Raw genomic sequence first — 14,846 nt, 5'->3', positions numbered from 1 at the left:
GCTGACAGGAACACGGGAACAACACGCTGTAATATTCATAATAATTACTGCTGGAATGATCTGTTTTCTGGCTTTAAAGGTCTCAGCATGTGTCCCCTCTTCTTCATGTCTCTTCTACATCAACATGTGTCCCCTCTTCTTCATGTCTCTTCTACATCAACATGTGTCCCCTCTTCTTCATGTCTCTTCTACATCAACATGTGTCCCCTCTTCTTCATGTCTCTTCTACATCAACATGTGTCCCCTCTTCTTCATGTCTCTTCTACATCAACATGTGTCCCCTCTTCCTCATGTCTCTTCTACATTAACATGTGTCCCCTCTTCTTCATGTCTCTTCTTCATCAACATGTGTCCCCTCTTCTTCATGTCTCTTCTACATCAACATGTGTCCCCTCTTCTTCATGTCTCTTCTACATCAACATGTGTCCCCCTCTTCTTCATGTCTCTTCTACATCAACATGTGTCCCCTCTTCTTCATGTCTCTTCTACATCAACATGTGTCCCCTCTCAGGCTCTTCTACATCACATGTGTCCCTCTTCTCATGTCTCTTCTACATCAACATGTGTCCCTCTTCTTCATGTCTCTTCTTACATCAACATGTGTCCCCTCTTCTTCATGTCTCTTCTACATCAACATGTGTCCCCTCTTCTTCATGTCTCTTCTACATCAACATGTGTCCCCCTCTTCTTCATGTCTCTTCTACATCAACATGTGTCCCCTCTTCTTCATGTCTCTTCTTCATCAACATGTGTCCCCTCTTCTTCATGTCTCTTCTACATCAACATGTGTCCCCTCTTCTTCATGTCTCTTCTACATCAACATGTGTCCCCTCTTCTTCATGTCTCTTCTACATCAACATGTGTCCCCTCTTCTTCATGTCTCTTCTACATCAACATGTGTCCCCCTCTTCTTCATGTCTCTTCTACATCAACATGTGTCCCCTCTTCTTCATGTCTCTTCTACATCAACATGTGTCCCCTCTTCTTCATGTCTCTTCTACATCAACATGTGTCCCCTCTTCTTCATGTCTCTTCTACATCAACATGTGTCCCCTCTTCTTCATGTCTCTTCTTCATCAACATGTGTCCCCCTTCTTCATGTCTCTTCTACATCAACATGTGTCCCCTCTTCTTCATGTCTCTTCTACATCAACATGTGTCCCCTCTTCTTCATGTCTCTTCTACATTAACATGTGTCCCCTCTTCTTCATGTCTCTTCTACATCAACATGTGTCCCTCTTCTTCATGTCTCTTCTACATCAACATGTGTCCCCTCTTCTTCATGTCTCTTCTTCATCAACATGTGTCCCCTCTTCTTCATGTCTCTTCTACATCAACATGTGTCCCCTTCTTCATGTCTCTTCTACATCAACATGTGTCCCCTCTTCCTCATGTCTCTTCTACATTAACATGTGTCCCCTCTTCTTCATGTCTCTTCTTCATCAACATGTGTCCCCTCTTCTTCATGTCTCTTCTACATCAACATGTGTCCCCTCTTCTTCATGTCTCTTCTACATCAACATGTGTCCCCTCTTCTTCATGTCTCTTCTACATCAACATGTGTCCCCTCTTCTTCATGTCTCTTCTACATCAACATGTGTCCTCTCTGTGGAAAGAGACTCTGAAAGTTTCAGGAACAAAGATTCTCTCTCTTTTTGATCCATTTATATAAAAACCTGTTTGAAAATGAGCTGATCAGATTTTGGCCACTTGATGATGTCATAACGATGTTTTGTCTTGTGTAACCATTAGCCAATCAGCAACCATGGTAATCTATAGTAACGCAGTGTAGGCGGAGCGACGCTGCTTAAAACTGCCGTGACGTCATCTTCAATGCGACACAACAATGGAGGATGTGGAGATGTGAAAGCGATCGTTTGCTTGTTTTTTGCTGTGTGGTTTATTATCACAAGAAATAGACAAGAGTTGTTTCGAAAGAGGCGACGTATAGCAAGACGAGGTATAGAAGAAGCTGACGCGAGAGTTCGGGCAGTCCTCCTACGCCGCAGAGACTAGGACGACTCGAATCACTACTAACTACAATGCTACTTGGTAAGCTAACGTTCGCTAACTAGCAATGTGTTTAGGCTCACGCTCCCTATACGACCAAAGTATTTCAAGTATTTAATTAATTGTAGCTACCACTTTTACGTATTAAAATATGTATGCTTTTGTTTGTGTATTTCAGAAGTTACGTCGCCGCCGACCATGTGTTTGGATGCTCGACCGAGCTACCGAGTGGTGGAATGTGATTGTTCCATCTTTCACACACACTCAGTGGAGAACTTCAGGATGCCTGAGGAAAACCTACGTCTACCAGGGGTAGCAGTGGCACAAGGTGCAGAGGAGGGCAGGGACATACGAGAGGGTCTGATGCGCTACCTGAATACCTAGAATGTATAATGTAATACCTAAATATTCATTGTATTGTATTGAACATAAATACATCTTTTCTTTTTCACATACATGTGTTTGTTAGAATTGACTATTTAGTAAATATTTGAATTTCAAGCACCAGTACTGCCCCCATAATAATAATAATCTAATAAATTAAGCAAATATCAAAGCAAACTATAAACATAAATACAAAAGTGTAAAACACAACAGAACTATATTCATAAATGCAAGTGTAAACAATTGTTAACATGGATGGAGGCTAAAGTATCCACAGCATAAAATAATATGATTATGATGGTTTGTCTGAAAGACACAGCCTCAAGGTTCAAGGTTTTTTATTTTGTCATACGAACATAGCTAGTGTAGTTATGACAATGAACATCTTAGGTCACAGGCTCCTCCAACAGTGCAACACAATAACCCAGATCAACAGAAATATAGTGCAAGTAAATATTAAGCGCTGTGCACCGCTCTCTTTGTATAGGTGTTTTCTTTTGTTCTCTTCTCTTTGAAATATATAAGCAATGTGTTTGAGTCTAGCACAACGAGGGTATTACAATTGAGTAATTTTTACTACATGTATTTATCATGTATTCTTAATACCATTACAAAATATGTAATGTTATGTTTTAGAGGAGGACCTCAAGCTAGCAAACTCAATTTCAAACAGTATGCAGAGTTGCATACATGCCAACATTTCCAAATCCAAAAGAGGTAGGTTTGCGCGCGGCAAATGTGCACGCCCAAATTAGGTAATCAGAAGAAATGGAACCCCAGTAATTACATGTATAAACCATGTATTTAACATATATTGCATCATTTTATGCATTTTTCAGAAAAAGTGGTAGTTTGGTAAACAGTGACATCAACGACATGTTTGGTCTGTAAAATGCCCGAAAAGTAAAAGAATGGGAGATAAATATCCCAAAGTCTCCACATTTTATTATATTTTTAATGTGTTTCTGGTCCTCTTTCAGTTGCATTGTTGGAGAAGCCTGTGACATAAGATTTTCAACAACATAATTACTCTGTAGCTATGTTAGTTTGACAATAAAGAACCTTGAACCTTGACAGTGTAGATCAGGGGTGCCCAACCTTTTTTGAACCGAGAGCTACTTTTAAAGTGGCCAGTCTGCCGAGATCTACCAGTCCAAATAGAGAGGCCATTACTGACAGCCTACTACCAGGTAAATACACACTTCTACTTGTATAAAACTGACCTTTGTACGATTAATACTTCATAAAATACTGCAGATCCTTTATCTTACCTCTTTCTAATCAACACACACACAAGTATTTAACTGAAGTTACACAACAGTGTTGTTGATACAGAGTTGGAGTTTATTCACACGTCACAAACTACAGTGGGTAATGTTTTCAAGAAGCATTGAACAGTGCTGCCACATATGACACAGGAAAAAAAGAAAAGACTGAACCCTTTCTTTGTCATTATATAAAAATAGTGTTGCTACAAAAGTATAAATTAGTTTTACTAATAAGACAACTCAGATCTGAAGCTACACAGGAATCTGCTGCCAAAGTGCAATAAAAAAGACAAAATTAATAGAATCAAACCCTTTTTTTGTTGCATTTTAGTAGAGTATAAAAAGAAATGCCTTTAAAATAGGATGCAAGCAACACTAGTTTCTTAACCTGAATTGATAATAGACTATAATCAATTTAAACAGAACAGATCTTAAAGTTTGCATTCTTATACCATTTTGTACAATAATTATAATGAATAAGTTCAAACAAACTAAAACTTAAAGCTGATTAATAACGGTATCTAACTTGAGTTTTTATTATATCAAAAACCTGTTGAAATGCTACTGTTATTTTTACTGTCCCCAAAAAGCGCGTCGGCAGCCTCCAGGAATGCTTCTTTCACAACTTCGCCGTCTTTGAAAGACTTCATGTGTTTCGCAAGAACGTGACTGACACGATAAGATGCTATGGTAGCAGCCTTGCTCTTGTTGTTGGGCCTGGTGAAAATGGACTGCTGTGCATTTAGCTGTCCTTTCAGGTCCCTCACCTTTTGGGAGCGTAGGGCAGAGTTAGGAGGGAATTCCGTCTCGTAGCGTTTGTGCACTGTTTTGAAATGCCGCTCCTAAATTACCCTTCTTCGGTAAAGCCACGCTCGCATTGCAGATGAGACAGATGGACTTTGAATTGGAATAGATACAAAAATAATCATCCTCCCACTCGGAGTGAAAATTATATATTTTGGGCTCTTTTGCTTCTGCCATAATTGTGGTCTTGTGTGTGCGGACTGCACAGCAAACTAGTGCCCACTGACTACCAGCCACGCCCCGATACATGGGGTCACGCCAATCACAAAGCTTTGATGCGTTCAAGTGCATTATTCTGGCACAGGAAGATTATGTTATAGGACATTAACGATAAAACAGAATATTGTTGTTCTATTTTTAGACACATCTCGCGATCGACTGAAACACAGAGGACTGTTTGTATGATGGGATCACAGACACGCTGCAAACGGTGTCCGCCAAAAGTCGAGTCCAGTGTCTATGTAGTGTCATTTTTATTTGTTATAGTTTGGGAAGATTGAAAATCGGTAGGGAGAGTCAGCTAAGTCGGTAGGCGGTAGAAACATGTCAAAAGCGGTAGACTACCGCCCAAATCGGTAGGGTTGGCAGGTATGGAGTTGTCCTGCTAAAGAGTTAAAATGTATTATTTAACCAAGTATTTATTCTCTTATTTGCTTTAATTGCAACAGATGATAAAGGTTTCACTGTGATAAGTATTCTCTTAAATCCATAAACCCCTGTACAGTGCTTTGTGGACGATGGTGTTTATGATATTTCTGACTGCAGAGGGACGCCTAGATGATGCCATCTTTCTGTGCGATCGCTGGTGGGTGCAATTATTTATCAACAAGCAATAAGATAAGACATGGCATTGATTCTGCTGGGCCAGTTGCCGTTCCTGCAGGGCCAGATCCTCTCCTCGGTTTGTGCTGTTGATGCAGAGGACGTTGTTCGGAACTGTTCCTCCTCGCTAGTCCCAATGTAATCATCTAGAACAGAAACATGACTTGTAAATTCCACAAACTACTGCAGCACAATACTATAAATAGCAACAACAACTATAGAAAAGACAAACTGAACGTAAACAATGGCACATATGGTGTTAGCAAACAATAGCTCTCGCTAATGCTATCTGCCTTAGCTAGCTAGCTAGCCTTCGGTTGTCGAACATAAATGTAAGGATAAAATAGACTTATTTGTTAGAAGTGAGCTTTAGAACAGATAGGGACACAAAGCAGGGACACAAAGCTTTCAAGCAAATAACAGAGCGTTAGCAAAAACGTACCATGCAGACTCCAGTAACGCCGTTGGAGAGTCCAGTGTCTGTGTAGAGACCTCCTGAAAGACTTTGATATTGCGAGTTGTCCCGTCGAGCACCCGCTGGACCTTATCATCTGCAATATAATGGACGTCGTCACTTCCTCGACCGACCATGGTGTGCTTTTCTTTGCCATTGTTGTAGCTCCTCTGTTAACAAAAATGCTGTTTGTAAAAATGGATTATCTCGCGCGCAGATTGTGACGATTCTCTCCGACCAATCAGCAGCCGAGAGCGTTGACGTCACAAACTCAGCCCGGTTGTCTTTGGCCCTGGCCCCACGATTTTATGAGACCAGAAAAACTGTGAATTAGGACCCGCCGGCCGGTACTAGGCCAAGTGGAAACGCAACCACAAACGGGCCGCTCACGTCACAGCCCTCTTAAACCGGGCTGCGCGCTGTAGTGGAAACGCGCCATATGCTCCACACTAACCTGCTGGGCTCCATGCTGACCTGCAGGGCGGCGCTGCGCAGCATGCTGCGGCCACCAGGCGGCGCCATCGTCAACATCGGTGAGGAAATACAGCTGTGGTTCTTATTCTGGACACTAGGGGGCAGCGTGCATCACTTTAGGATTTAGAGGCCATTACATTTAACATTTAATTTATTTTAACCCTAAAAATAAACAAGGAACTGGAAGATTATGAATCTTGTTTCTTTTTAACCCTTTTTTACACATTAATATTCACATAGACAAGTTTTATACGATGTTTCATCTTCACGCTCTGCTGTATATTCTCTACTTTTTAAAGCTGTTTTAATTCTATTATTGTTTATCTCTACTCTTTCATTTCTACTCATGTGCAATGCAGCTCCCAATTTGGGATCAATAAAGTACCTCTAATCTTTTAAGTGCAGTAAACACATGAAGCTTGCTGCCAGAGCTTATTTACAACCTTCCTGTTTGTTGTTGTTGTTGTTGTTGTCCCAGGCTCTGTGGTGGGTCTGAAGGGGAACGCGGGTCAGAGCGTCTACAGCGCCTCGAAGTCCGGTCTGCAGGGCTTCACTCGCTCTCTGGCTAAAGAAGTGTCTTCAAGAAACGTCAGAGTCAACCTGCTGCTTCCAGGTACACAACAACAACAACAACACAACAACAACAACATTGCATTACATCTAGCTGACGCTTTTATCCAAAGAAACTCACAATAAGTGCAAAAACCATAAATAACCAAACTCTGAACAACAAGGGAGGAAATATTCACTTCAAGCGAGTCATACCGTAATCAGTGAGTTAGTTACAAGGCCTATATTTAATTAATCAATCAATCAATCAATCAATGTTTATTGATATAGCCCAATATCACAAATGTTACATTTGTCTCAGTGGACTTCACAGTTTGTACAGAATATCAGTATGACAATACGACACCCTCTGTCCTTAGACCCTCACATCGTACAAGGAAACACTTCCAGAGAAACCCCAGAGTTTAAAGGAACATGGGAGAAACCTCAGGGAGAGCAACAGAGGAGGGATCCCTCTCCCAGGACGGACAGACGTGCAATAGATACCGTGTGTTAATTGAAGAGATAATACATTTTACAGCATAGGTAGACCAAATGTTTGGAAATGCATGTGTCTATAATAAGAAGATGAATCCTCGAGGATATCCATCCAGGACTCAGGATCCAGGGCTCGCGCTCCAGGAAGCTGGGTTGTTGGGAGCATGAGAGTACACAGGTACAGACAGAGAGAAGGAAGAAGTAAGGCTTTTCAGAACTCTGGTTAGTACACGTGCTGCAGCATTTTGAATCAGCTGAAGCGACTTAACTGACTTCTTGGTACACCCTTTTATAACATAAAAACAATAAAAAGACATCATACATTATATTTACACGCTACAATTACATAGTTATCAACATTTACAAGTACCCATAGTATCACAGTGCATTCATATAGACCAGATCACCTTAGTCCAGCACAGGTCAAAAGGTCACAGAGCCTTTTCCTGGCTTCAAGTGAGAAACAGGACTTGTTTCTGAAAAAGAAACCTAGCTTCACCCTCAGCTTTCTAAGCAGGTTATTGACCTGAAGTTTAAAAGAGAGACAATCATCAAGCCAGATACCAAGGTATTTGTAACAGGCAACCACTTCTAGTACTTTTCCTTGCGCAGTTACAATATCCAAAGCAGTCTCTGGAGTCTGTTTAGCTTTAGAAAAAAGCATTACCTTGGTTTTATCAACATTTAAAAGAAGCTTAAGCTCAGCGAGCTGAGTCTGAATAATGTTAAAAACAGCCTGTAATTTAACACCAGCCTCCTTAATGGAGGGACCTGCACAGTACATCACGGTATCATCTGCATACAAATGTAAAGTAGCTTCATCCACATTTTCACCTAAACTATTGATGTAGATGGAGAATAAAAGTGGACCTAAAACAGAACCTTGAGGAACACCATTAGCAATGTTTAACCACTCAGAAGACAGCCCATCAAAGTGAACACATTGGGACCTTTCAGAGAGGTAGTTCACAAACCACCCCACTGCATGGCTGGATAAGCCAATACTGAGTAGCCTCTGCTTTAAGATGTGATGATCGACGGTATCAAACGCTTTGGAGAGGTCAATAAATAGAGCTGCACAGCTCTGCTTATTATCTAAAATACTCGTAATGTCATTCACCACTTTCATTGTGGCAGTGATGGTGCTATGTTGCTTTCTGAAGCCGGACTTTACATAAAAACACCTTTACCTGTTCACTCACTAGGCGTTCAAGAACCTTAGCCAGAACTGATCATTTAGAGATGGGTCTATACTTATTTAATAAGGTGCGCCTCCCCTCCTTTCAGTAAAGGCAGGACATACGCTGACTTCCATACTTTAGGAATTGCATTTGTGCTGAGGGAGAGGTTAAAAAGAGAAGTGAGAGGTGGAGCAATAAAATCAGCCGGTTTCTTAGGATCTAACTTGGATAAAGCTTCATGAACAACATTTACAGTAAAAGGAGTAAAACTGAAAGGGTTTTCCAGACCACATTGTTCAGAGTCACCGACTGTGGTGTTCACAGAAGCAGAGTTAGTCACAGAATCAAACAGAGAGCCACAGGACACAAAATGCTCATCAAAACAATGTAACATGGTGGCCCTGTCCGATATAGAGCCAGATGCTGTGGTAAGGCACGGAGGTAGCTCATTACGGATCTCACTGGTGGATATCGATTTTATGGCTTTCCAAAATGTTCTAGGATTATTCAGGTTTTCTGTGGTAACTGACAAATAGTACTCCGACTTAGCACTTTTGACATGTGAAGTGAAGCTATTCCTTAGCTGCCTAAAACTCAGCCATTCTACCTCTGAGCCTGATTTCCTAGCCTTTGCCCAGGCCTTGTTTCTCTCATGTAGGAGACTGGACAGTTCAGCAGGAAACCAAGGATTATCTCATCCCTTTACTCTAAATGTACGCAGGGGTGCATGTCTATCAATGATCTCCATAAAACCAAGATAAAAATAAGACCATGCCGTTTCTATATCAGCACACAGATCGATTTTTCCCCAATCAAAGCCAAACAGATCATGAACAAAACCCTGCTCCACAAAATGTTTAATGTCTCTCTTTATAATAATACGGGATTTAACCTTTTGGACCTTAGTGTCCCTAATTGTGGCTACAGCACAGTGGTCACTCACATCATTTGCAAATACTCCCACAGATGAGCATTTATAGGGAACATTAGTTAGAATGAGATCAATTAGGGAGGATTTATTAGGGGACTTAATGTTAGGGCGAGTAGGACTGTTAACAATCTGAGTAACATTCAGAGAGATACAAAGGTTTTTAAAATCCTCTGATACTGCAGTTAACCAGTCCCAGTTCAAATCTCCAAGCAGCACTATTTCCTTATAGTCAAGTTGAGATAAAAGATTTGCTAGTGAAGACAAGGAGTCCTTGGCAGCTGAGAGGGGTCTGTAACAGCCCACCACCATGACCTGTTGCTCCTCGTGGATTTCTTCTGGTCGGGTCATCACTGGGTGCCAGCATCGGTCCTGTACCCACCTGTGGCAGAGGGGGGGCAGGGCCTTGTGGACATTACTGCGAGGACTGCTGCTTTTAGACTGCAGGCAGCGCAGCGGCTGCTGTATGGTGCCTCTCCCTGCTGGCTGGCTATGGCCCGGCTGTTGCTCTGGAGGGCAGGGGGCTTTGGTTTGGATAAACACCTGTTTCTGCTGAAGGCCCCTGCGTACAAGATAACTGGACTTAAACCTTTTTACTGCTCAGTCATCAATGCCTGGAAGATTCTGAGTTTTACCAGACCACCCGACCCCCGGCCTGGGATGTGGCTGTTTGAGGAGCCACTGTTTGACACTGGTTTTCTTTCTTGAACCTTTTTCTCTTCGGCCACCCTAAAGAACGCGTTCATCGAAGCGGGAGTGGTAAAACTTGGCCATTTGACAGGGATCTCCACAGAAACACCGGCTGAGGTGACGGGCATTCGATCAACCCGAGTTCTGGAGAACTTGGTAGATGAGGTGTGGCAGTCGCTGTCGCCATCCCACCGGACTTTTGCTCTGGATGCAGATCTGGCTGACCAGTGGAGAAAGGGACATGAGTATGTCTTTCCTGCCCTGAGTGAGGATCCTGCGGTGGGGGAATGGAGAGAGGAGGATGGTCTCCTGCTATCTCTGGGGACTCTAACACCTGGAACGTTCAGCTCCTGCAATGGGAAGCAGCTATACCTTAGCTGCGTAAAGGTGCTAAACCTCAGCTCGCTCGCAGGCGTCAGAGTCGAAGTGGACGGATGTGTTTGGCTTGGGCTTTTCCCCTCAGGGCAGCTGGAGGATCCTGTATAAATCTCTGGTTGAGAAACGGATGGCTGACATCCAATGGAGAATCATACATGGAGCAATAGCCACTAACAAATACAGAGCTCATTTTGACCCGGGCACAAGGGGGCGCTGTCCGTTCTGTTTTATAGCAGAAACATTGGAGCATTTAGTGGTGTCCTGTCCCAGATTGGCTGGTCTAAAAAAAATGTTACAGGAGTGGGTGGAAGGGTTGGGGGAGGTTTTCTCCATACCACTTTGTGTCCATGGCCCCAAATACACCCTGAAAAAGAGGGAAACTTTAGTACTGATACATTTCTTGTTTGCTAATGCAAAATGAGCGATCTGGAAAAGTAGAAAGAACCAAGTTCCTGGAGTTGGATGGACGGATGCAGTGCTCTGTCTGAGGGGGCTGGTGGCAGCGCGTCTGAGGGTGGAGCATGCTACACACTGATCCACCATCTGCAGGGGGTTCTGGATGTGTGGGCTGTTGGGCAGGGTCTGTGCTCACTGGGGGAGAAGGAGTCTCTAATATTGAAGTTTTAAAGGATAGATGTAGTCTTTGTGTTTAAAGGGCCCATGTCATGGCCATTTCCACTGATCATAATTACATTGTTGAGGTATACTAAAATAGATTTATACTGTGCAATTTTCCAAACTCACATTGGTTTCGCATACAGCATCTCTGTCAAGCATGTGTATTCAGCAGTATTCACTTTCTCCACTAAACGACTCGTTGGAGCTCTTGCCCCCCCCTCCCTGTGAGCCTAGTGTGCTCCGATTGGTCAGCTCGGCCACTCGTTCTGATTAGTCAACCACCAGAGAGGCTGCGCCCATGTCAGTGCTTTTCCCGGCTGCTCTCAGCGTAACATCAGTCTTATCATGGCGTCGGTACAGCGGTATATTTTATATACATATATATTTTTAACTGTTGTTATAGAAGAGTGTGACGGCCCCAGGGCCTTTGTCTTACGATGGGGTGGAGCTGAAGAGGCTAATCAGCACGATCACGGACACCTCCGGACACAGTCTCTCTCCAAAGCGGCTGCAGGAAGACTAACTCTGCGATCCTCTCAACCACCTGTCTCTGCATTTACCACAATAAATGTGCCGTGGTTTTGTAAACTCGTGTATGTCTCCTTGTCTTTCCGTTGTGGCCTACGAGCTACTCTCATAACAAAGAGTAAGTTATTTTTACCCGTTATAAACTACTACTGTTTGATGAGAAATCAAATCATGGTTTGCTATATATGAATTCAGGGAAGAAAGGATAGGCCTACTAAGTATTTCCATTAAACTTTATTTTTAGAAATGTACAAAATGAACATAAATATACATATATACACGGTATATCATCCATTCCTCCTCCTCGCATCTTGCCTGCGCACAGTCGGTGCGGTGCCTTTTAGCACCCTCAGTAGTAGTAGAATCCCTTCCCCGTCATGGATTGTCCGCCAGGATCTGGCTGGACGAAATCAAATGCAAATCACAAAATATTAGAGAAACTTAGTTGTTTTAGATTCGTTAGTAGTAGTTGTGTAATGAACAGCTTGCCTGCTAATATGCTAACCTAGCTTTGTTTACCTTGGTAGCTAACACGATATGAACGTTAGCTTGGAGGAAAGGCAACTATAATGCAGTGTAATAAAACTACTATGAACAAAAGCTAGTGGTTCATATTAGGCTAGCAATAACGTGTTTATAATTGCAATCGTATACGGGTATTCTGCTACGTTCGGTCATACAATGTAACTTGCATGAATACATTGTTTTGCGCTAGCATACAGCTAGCCTCGTTAGCTACATGCAGTATATGTACGGTCACAATGTACGGTAAATCACAGTACAGTATACTGTATGAGTATTCCGTGTGTGTGACTGCAGACATTCTCCTGCCATGACAAACATGTAAGGCCATCTGCTGACATTGTAGTTGATATATTTAAACGCTAGCAACGTAGCATCACAAAAATGTTTTTTCTGACCAAAACTAGCTCTAGCTCCGTGTGTTAGATCGCTACGCCAGCTATAATGTAATTACGTTTTGCGACTGACCGGCAAATCACCCGGAGTATACTGTCAATAGGTATTTTGTGTGTGAATGCAGACATTCTCCTGCTATGAGATACATGTATGCAAGGCCATCTGCTGATATTAGAGTTGATATATGGAAACTCTAGCAACTTAGTTAGCACAGTTAGCACTGTGTCAATGGCTTAGCAGTCCAACACAGTTTACACATTTAAACAGTCTTGTTTGATAAATACACAAATAACAATGCAAACTTACAGGTTGTATACCCAGATCTTCCCCTGCTCCAAACGGTCCAAACAAGCTGTGCATATCCGGCCTCAAACTGGGCAATGTTTTGGAAGCTTTCGTCTGTGAAATGCCGGTTCTTCGAACCTCTGGAGGAGGAACACGCCGCTGCTGGTGTGGCCATAGCTCTTCGGGATTGGTCCATTTCGTTCCGGGTACCGCATGACATCAGGCGGTACCCGGAACTAAATGGAAGACTCAAATGGGCAGTGACGTATCTCCAACGAGGCGTTTTGGGGAGGTATTTTCTGTGTTAGAGTTTTACTCGCTACAGGGTGTACTTTGAGGGTTTTGACTCTGCACACCGTTTACATGCATAAAAACCTTCATAACACACAAGGGGATGGGTAATAACCGGAAAAGCATGACATGGGAGCTTTAAAGTGTGTAAAAGAGGATGTTTTTAAATGATATTTATTTGGAAGTCATGAAAATCTGTTTAGTTATTTGATTTTGTAATGTATTAGGTTTTTTCCGACTCTTTTGCAGGGTGGGTGTATAGTTCAAACAATGCAAATACAATTTGTTTTAAAAATCAACTTACCTCAACTCACATTATCTCATCTCACCTTACCTTATCTCATCTTACCTTACCTTATCTCATCTTACCTTACCTTATCTTACCTTACCTTACCTCATCTTACCTTATCTTATGAACCCCCTCGTCCTGCAGGTTTTATCCGGACCAACATGACGGAGCGTCTGATCCCTCTCCGGAGGTTTGGCACCGGACAGGAAGTGGCTCAGGCCGTCCTCTTCCTGCTGGAGAGTCAGTATATGACGGGGGCGGAGCTACTGGTGGACGGGGGGCTGCATCTCAGCATGTAGAACACACACACAAATTAAATTCTGTGTTTGAATGCCATCTGTTGCTTCTCTCTGTTGTATATCTGATTAAAGTGAACAGTGAGAAAGAAACTGCTTATTAAAGATGCCTATAAGAAGCTTTTACAAATAAATAAACTTCTTCTTCCTGTAAAAGCAGCACAAGTGCATTATGGGAATGTAAATACTATGGTGTTGATTCTTGAATAAAACTGTATATGAACTCTTTAAACTGTTTTATTCTCCAACATTCTATCTGACCACACACACACAGGCCATATCTCATTTCTCTAATTCCCCTCCTCGACTCCTATCCTCAAGACTTAGTCCCGCCCACAGGAGATGCGAGCGGAGGACTCGAGGAGGGGAACCGAGGAGAGAGGAGGGGAAGCAGCAGGCGGTTAGAGAAATGAGAACTCCTCTCCTCTGAGCGGTCATTTTAAAGAGACGTCCATTAATGATGACAGGAGGCACAGCAGCCCTCTGTCTGATGGACAGATGTGTTCATGATGACTTATATATTTACTTTGATTCATTCACAGTGCGGTATAATGAGACAATAACAGGCTACAGATGCAGACACACACACACACACACTTATATAAATATATACAATTTCAGAATCAAACAGAGCATTCTCATAATAACGTAACACTATCAGAGACTGGATATATCCCCCCCCCCCCCCCTCTCTGGTCGCAACAATGAGGAAAATAAATTACGGGCCAAAAGTTTTATTTACAAGTATTACAAGTAAGCAGAGGACACCAAACCAACTGAGACCTGTCTGTCCGCTGCATCTACGCACACACTGTACCACACACACCTACACCACACACACGCACCTACAGCTCCTAAAGCATATCATCAGGCTACAGCCGTTGTGTATTTTATTTTGTGAAGCACTAAATGGTTTTAGAAAAATATCGACTTTGTTTGTAGATATCTACTAAACTAAAGCAAATAAAGAGAGTAGGCCTGTTATACTGAGTGATATATATTATACACACTGCTCTGCTTTCTGCACGGACCTCACAGCTGTTCTCTCTGTAAACATCGCGTCTGATGAAAGCAGTTAATAAAATAATATCCAGGGGATGCATGCAGAGCTGTGATTGGCTGAGATCAGTCCGGCCGTGCGTCACGACTCTTTGAAACATCTCTGTTGCCGGAAATGCATC

The 14,846-nt window shown here is 42.5% G+C and overlaps 1 protein-coding gene across 1 annotated transcript; it reads left to right on the top strand.

The window, feature by feature from the left end:
* The first annotated feature begins 6,181 nt into the window (after positions 1-6,181).
* On the top strand, positions 6,182-13,894 carry LOC117497680 (carbonyl reductase family member 4-like). Its single transcript, XM_034149682.1, has 3 exons — positions 6,182-6,275; positions 6,695-6,829; positions 13,514-13,894. The coding sequence occupies exons 1-3, from the start codon at positions 6,182-6,184 to the stop codon at positions 13,666-13,668; spliced, it is 384 nt and encodes a 127-aa protein (XP_034005573.1). The 3' UTR covers positions 13,669-13,894.
* The last annotated feature ends 952 nt before the right edge of the window (positions 13,895-14,846 follow it).

The sequence above is a fragment of the Trematomus bernacchii genome, unplaced genomic scaffold (genome assembly GCF_902827165.1).
Source record: "Trematomus bernacchii unplaced genomic scaffold, fTreBer1.1, whole genome shotgun sequence".
Taxonomy (NCBI): Eukaryota; Metazoa; Chordata; class Actinopteri; order Perciformes; family Nototheniidae; genus Trematomus; species Trematomus bernacchii.
Note: the sequence above shows the minus strand (reverse complement) of the source record. Positions and strands in the feature narration are given on the sequence as shown.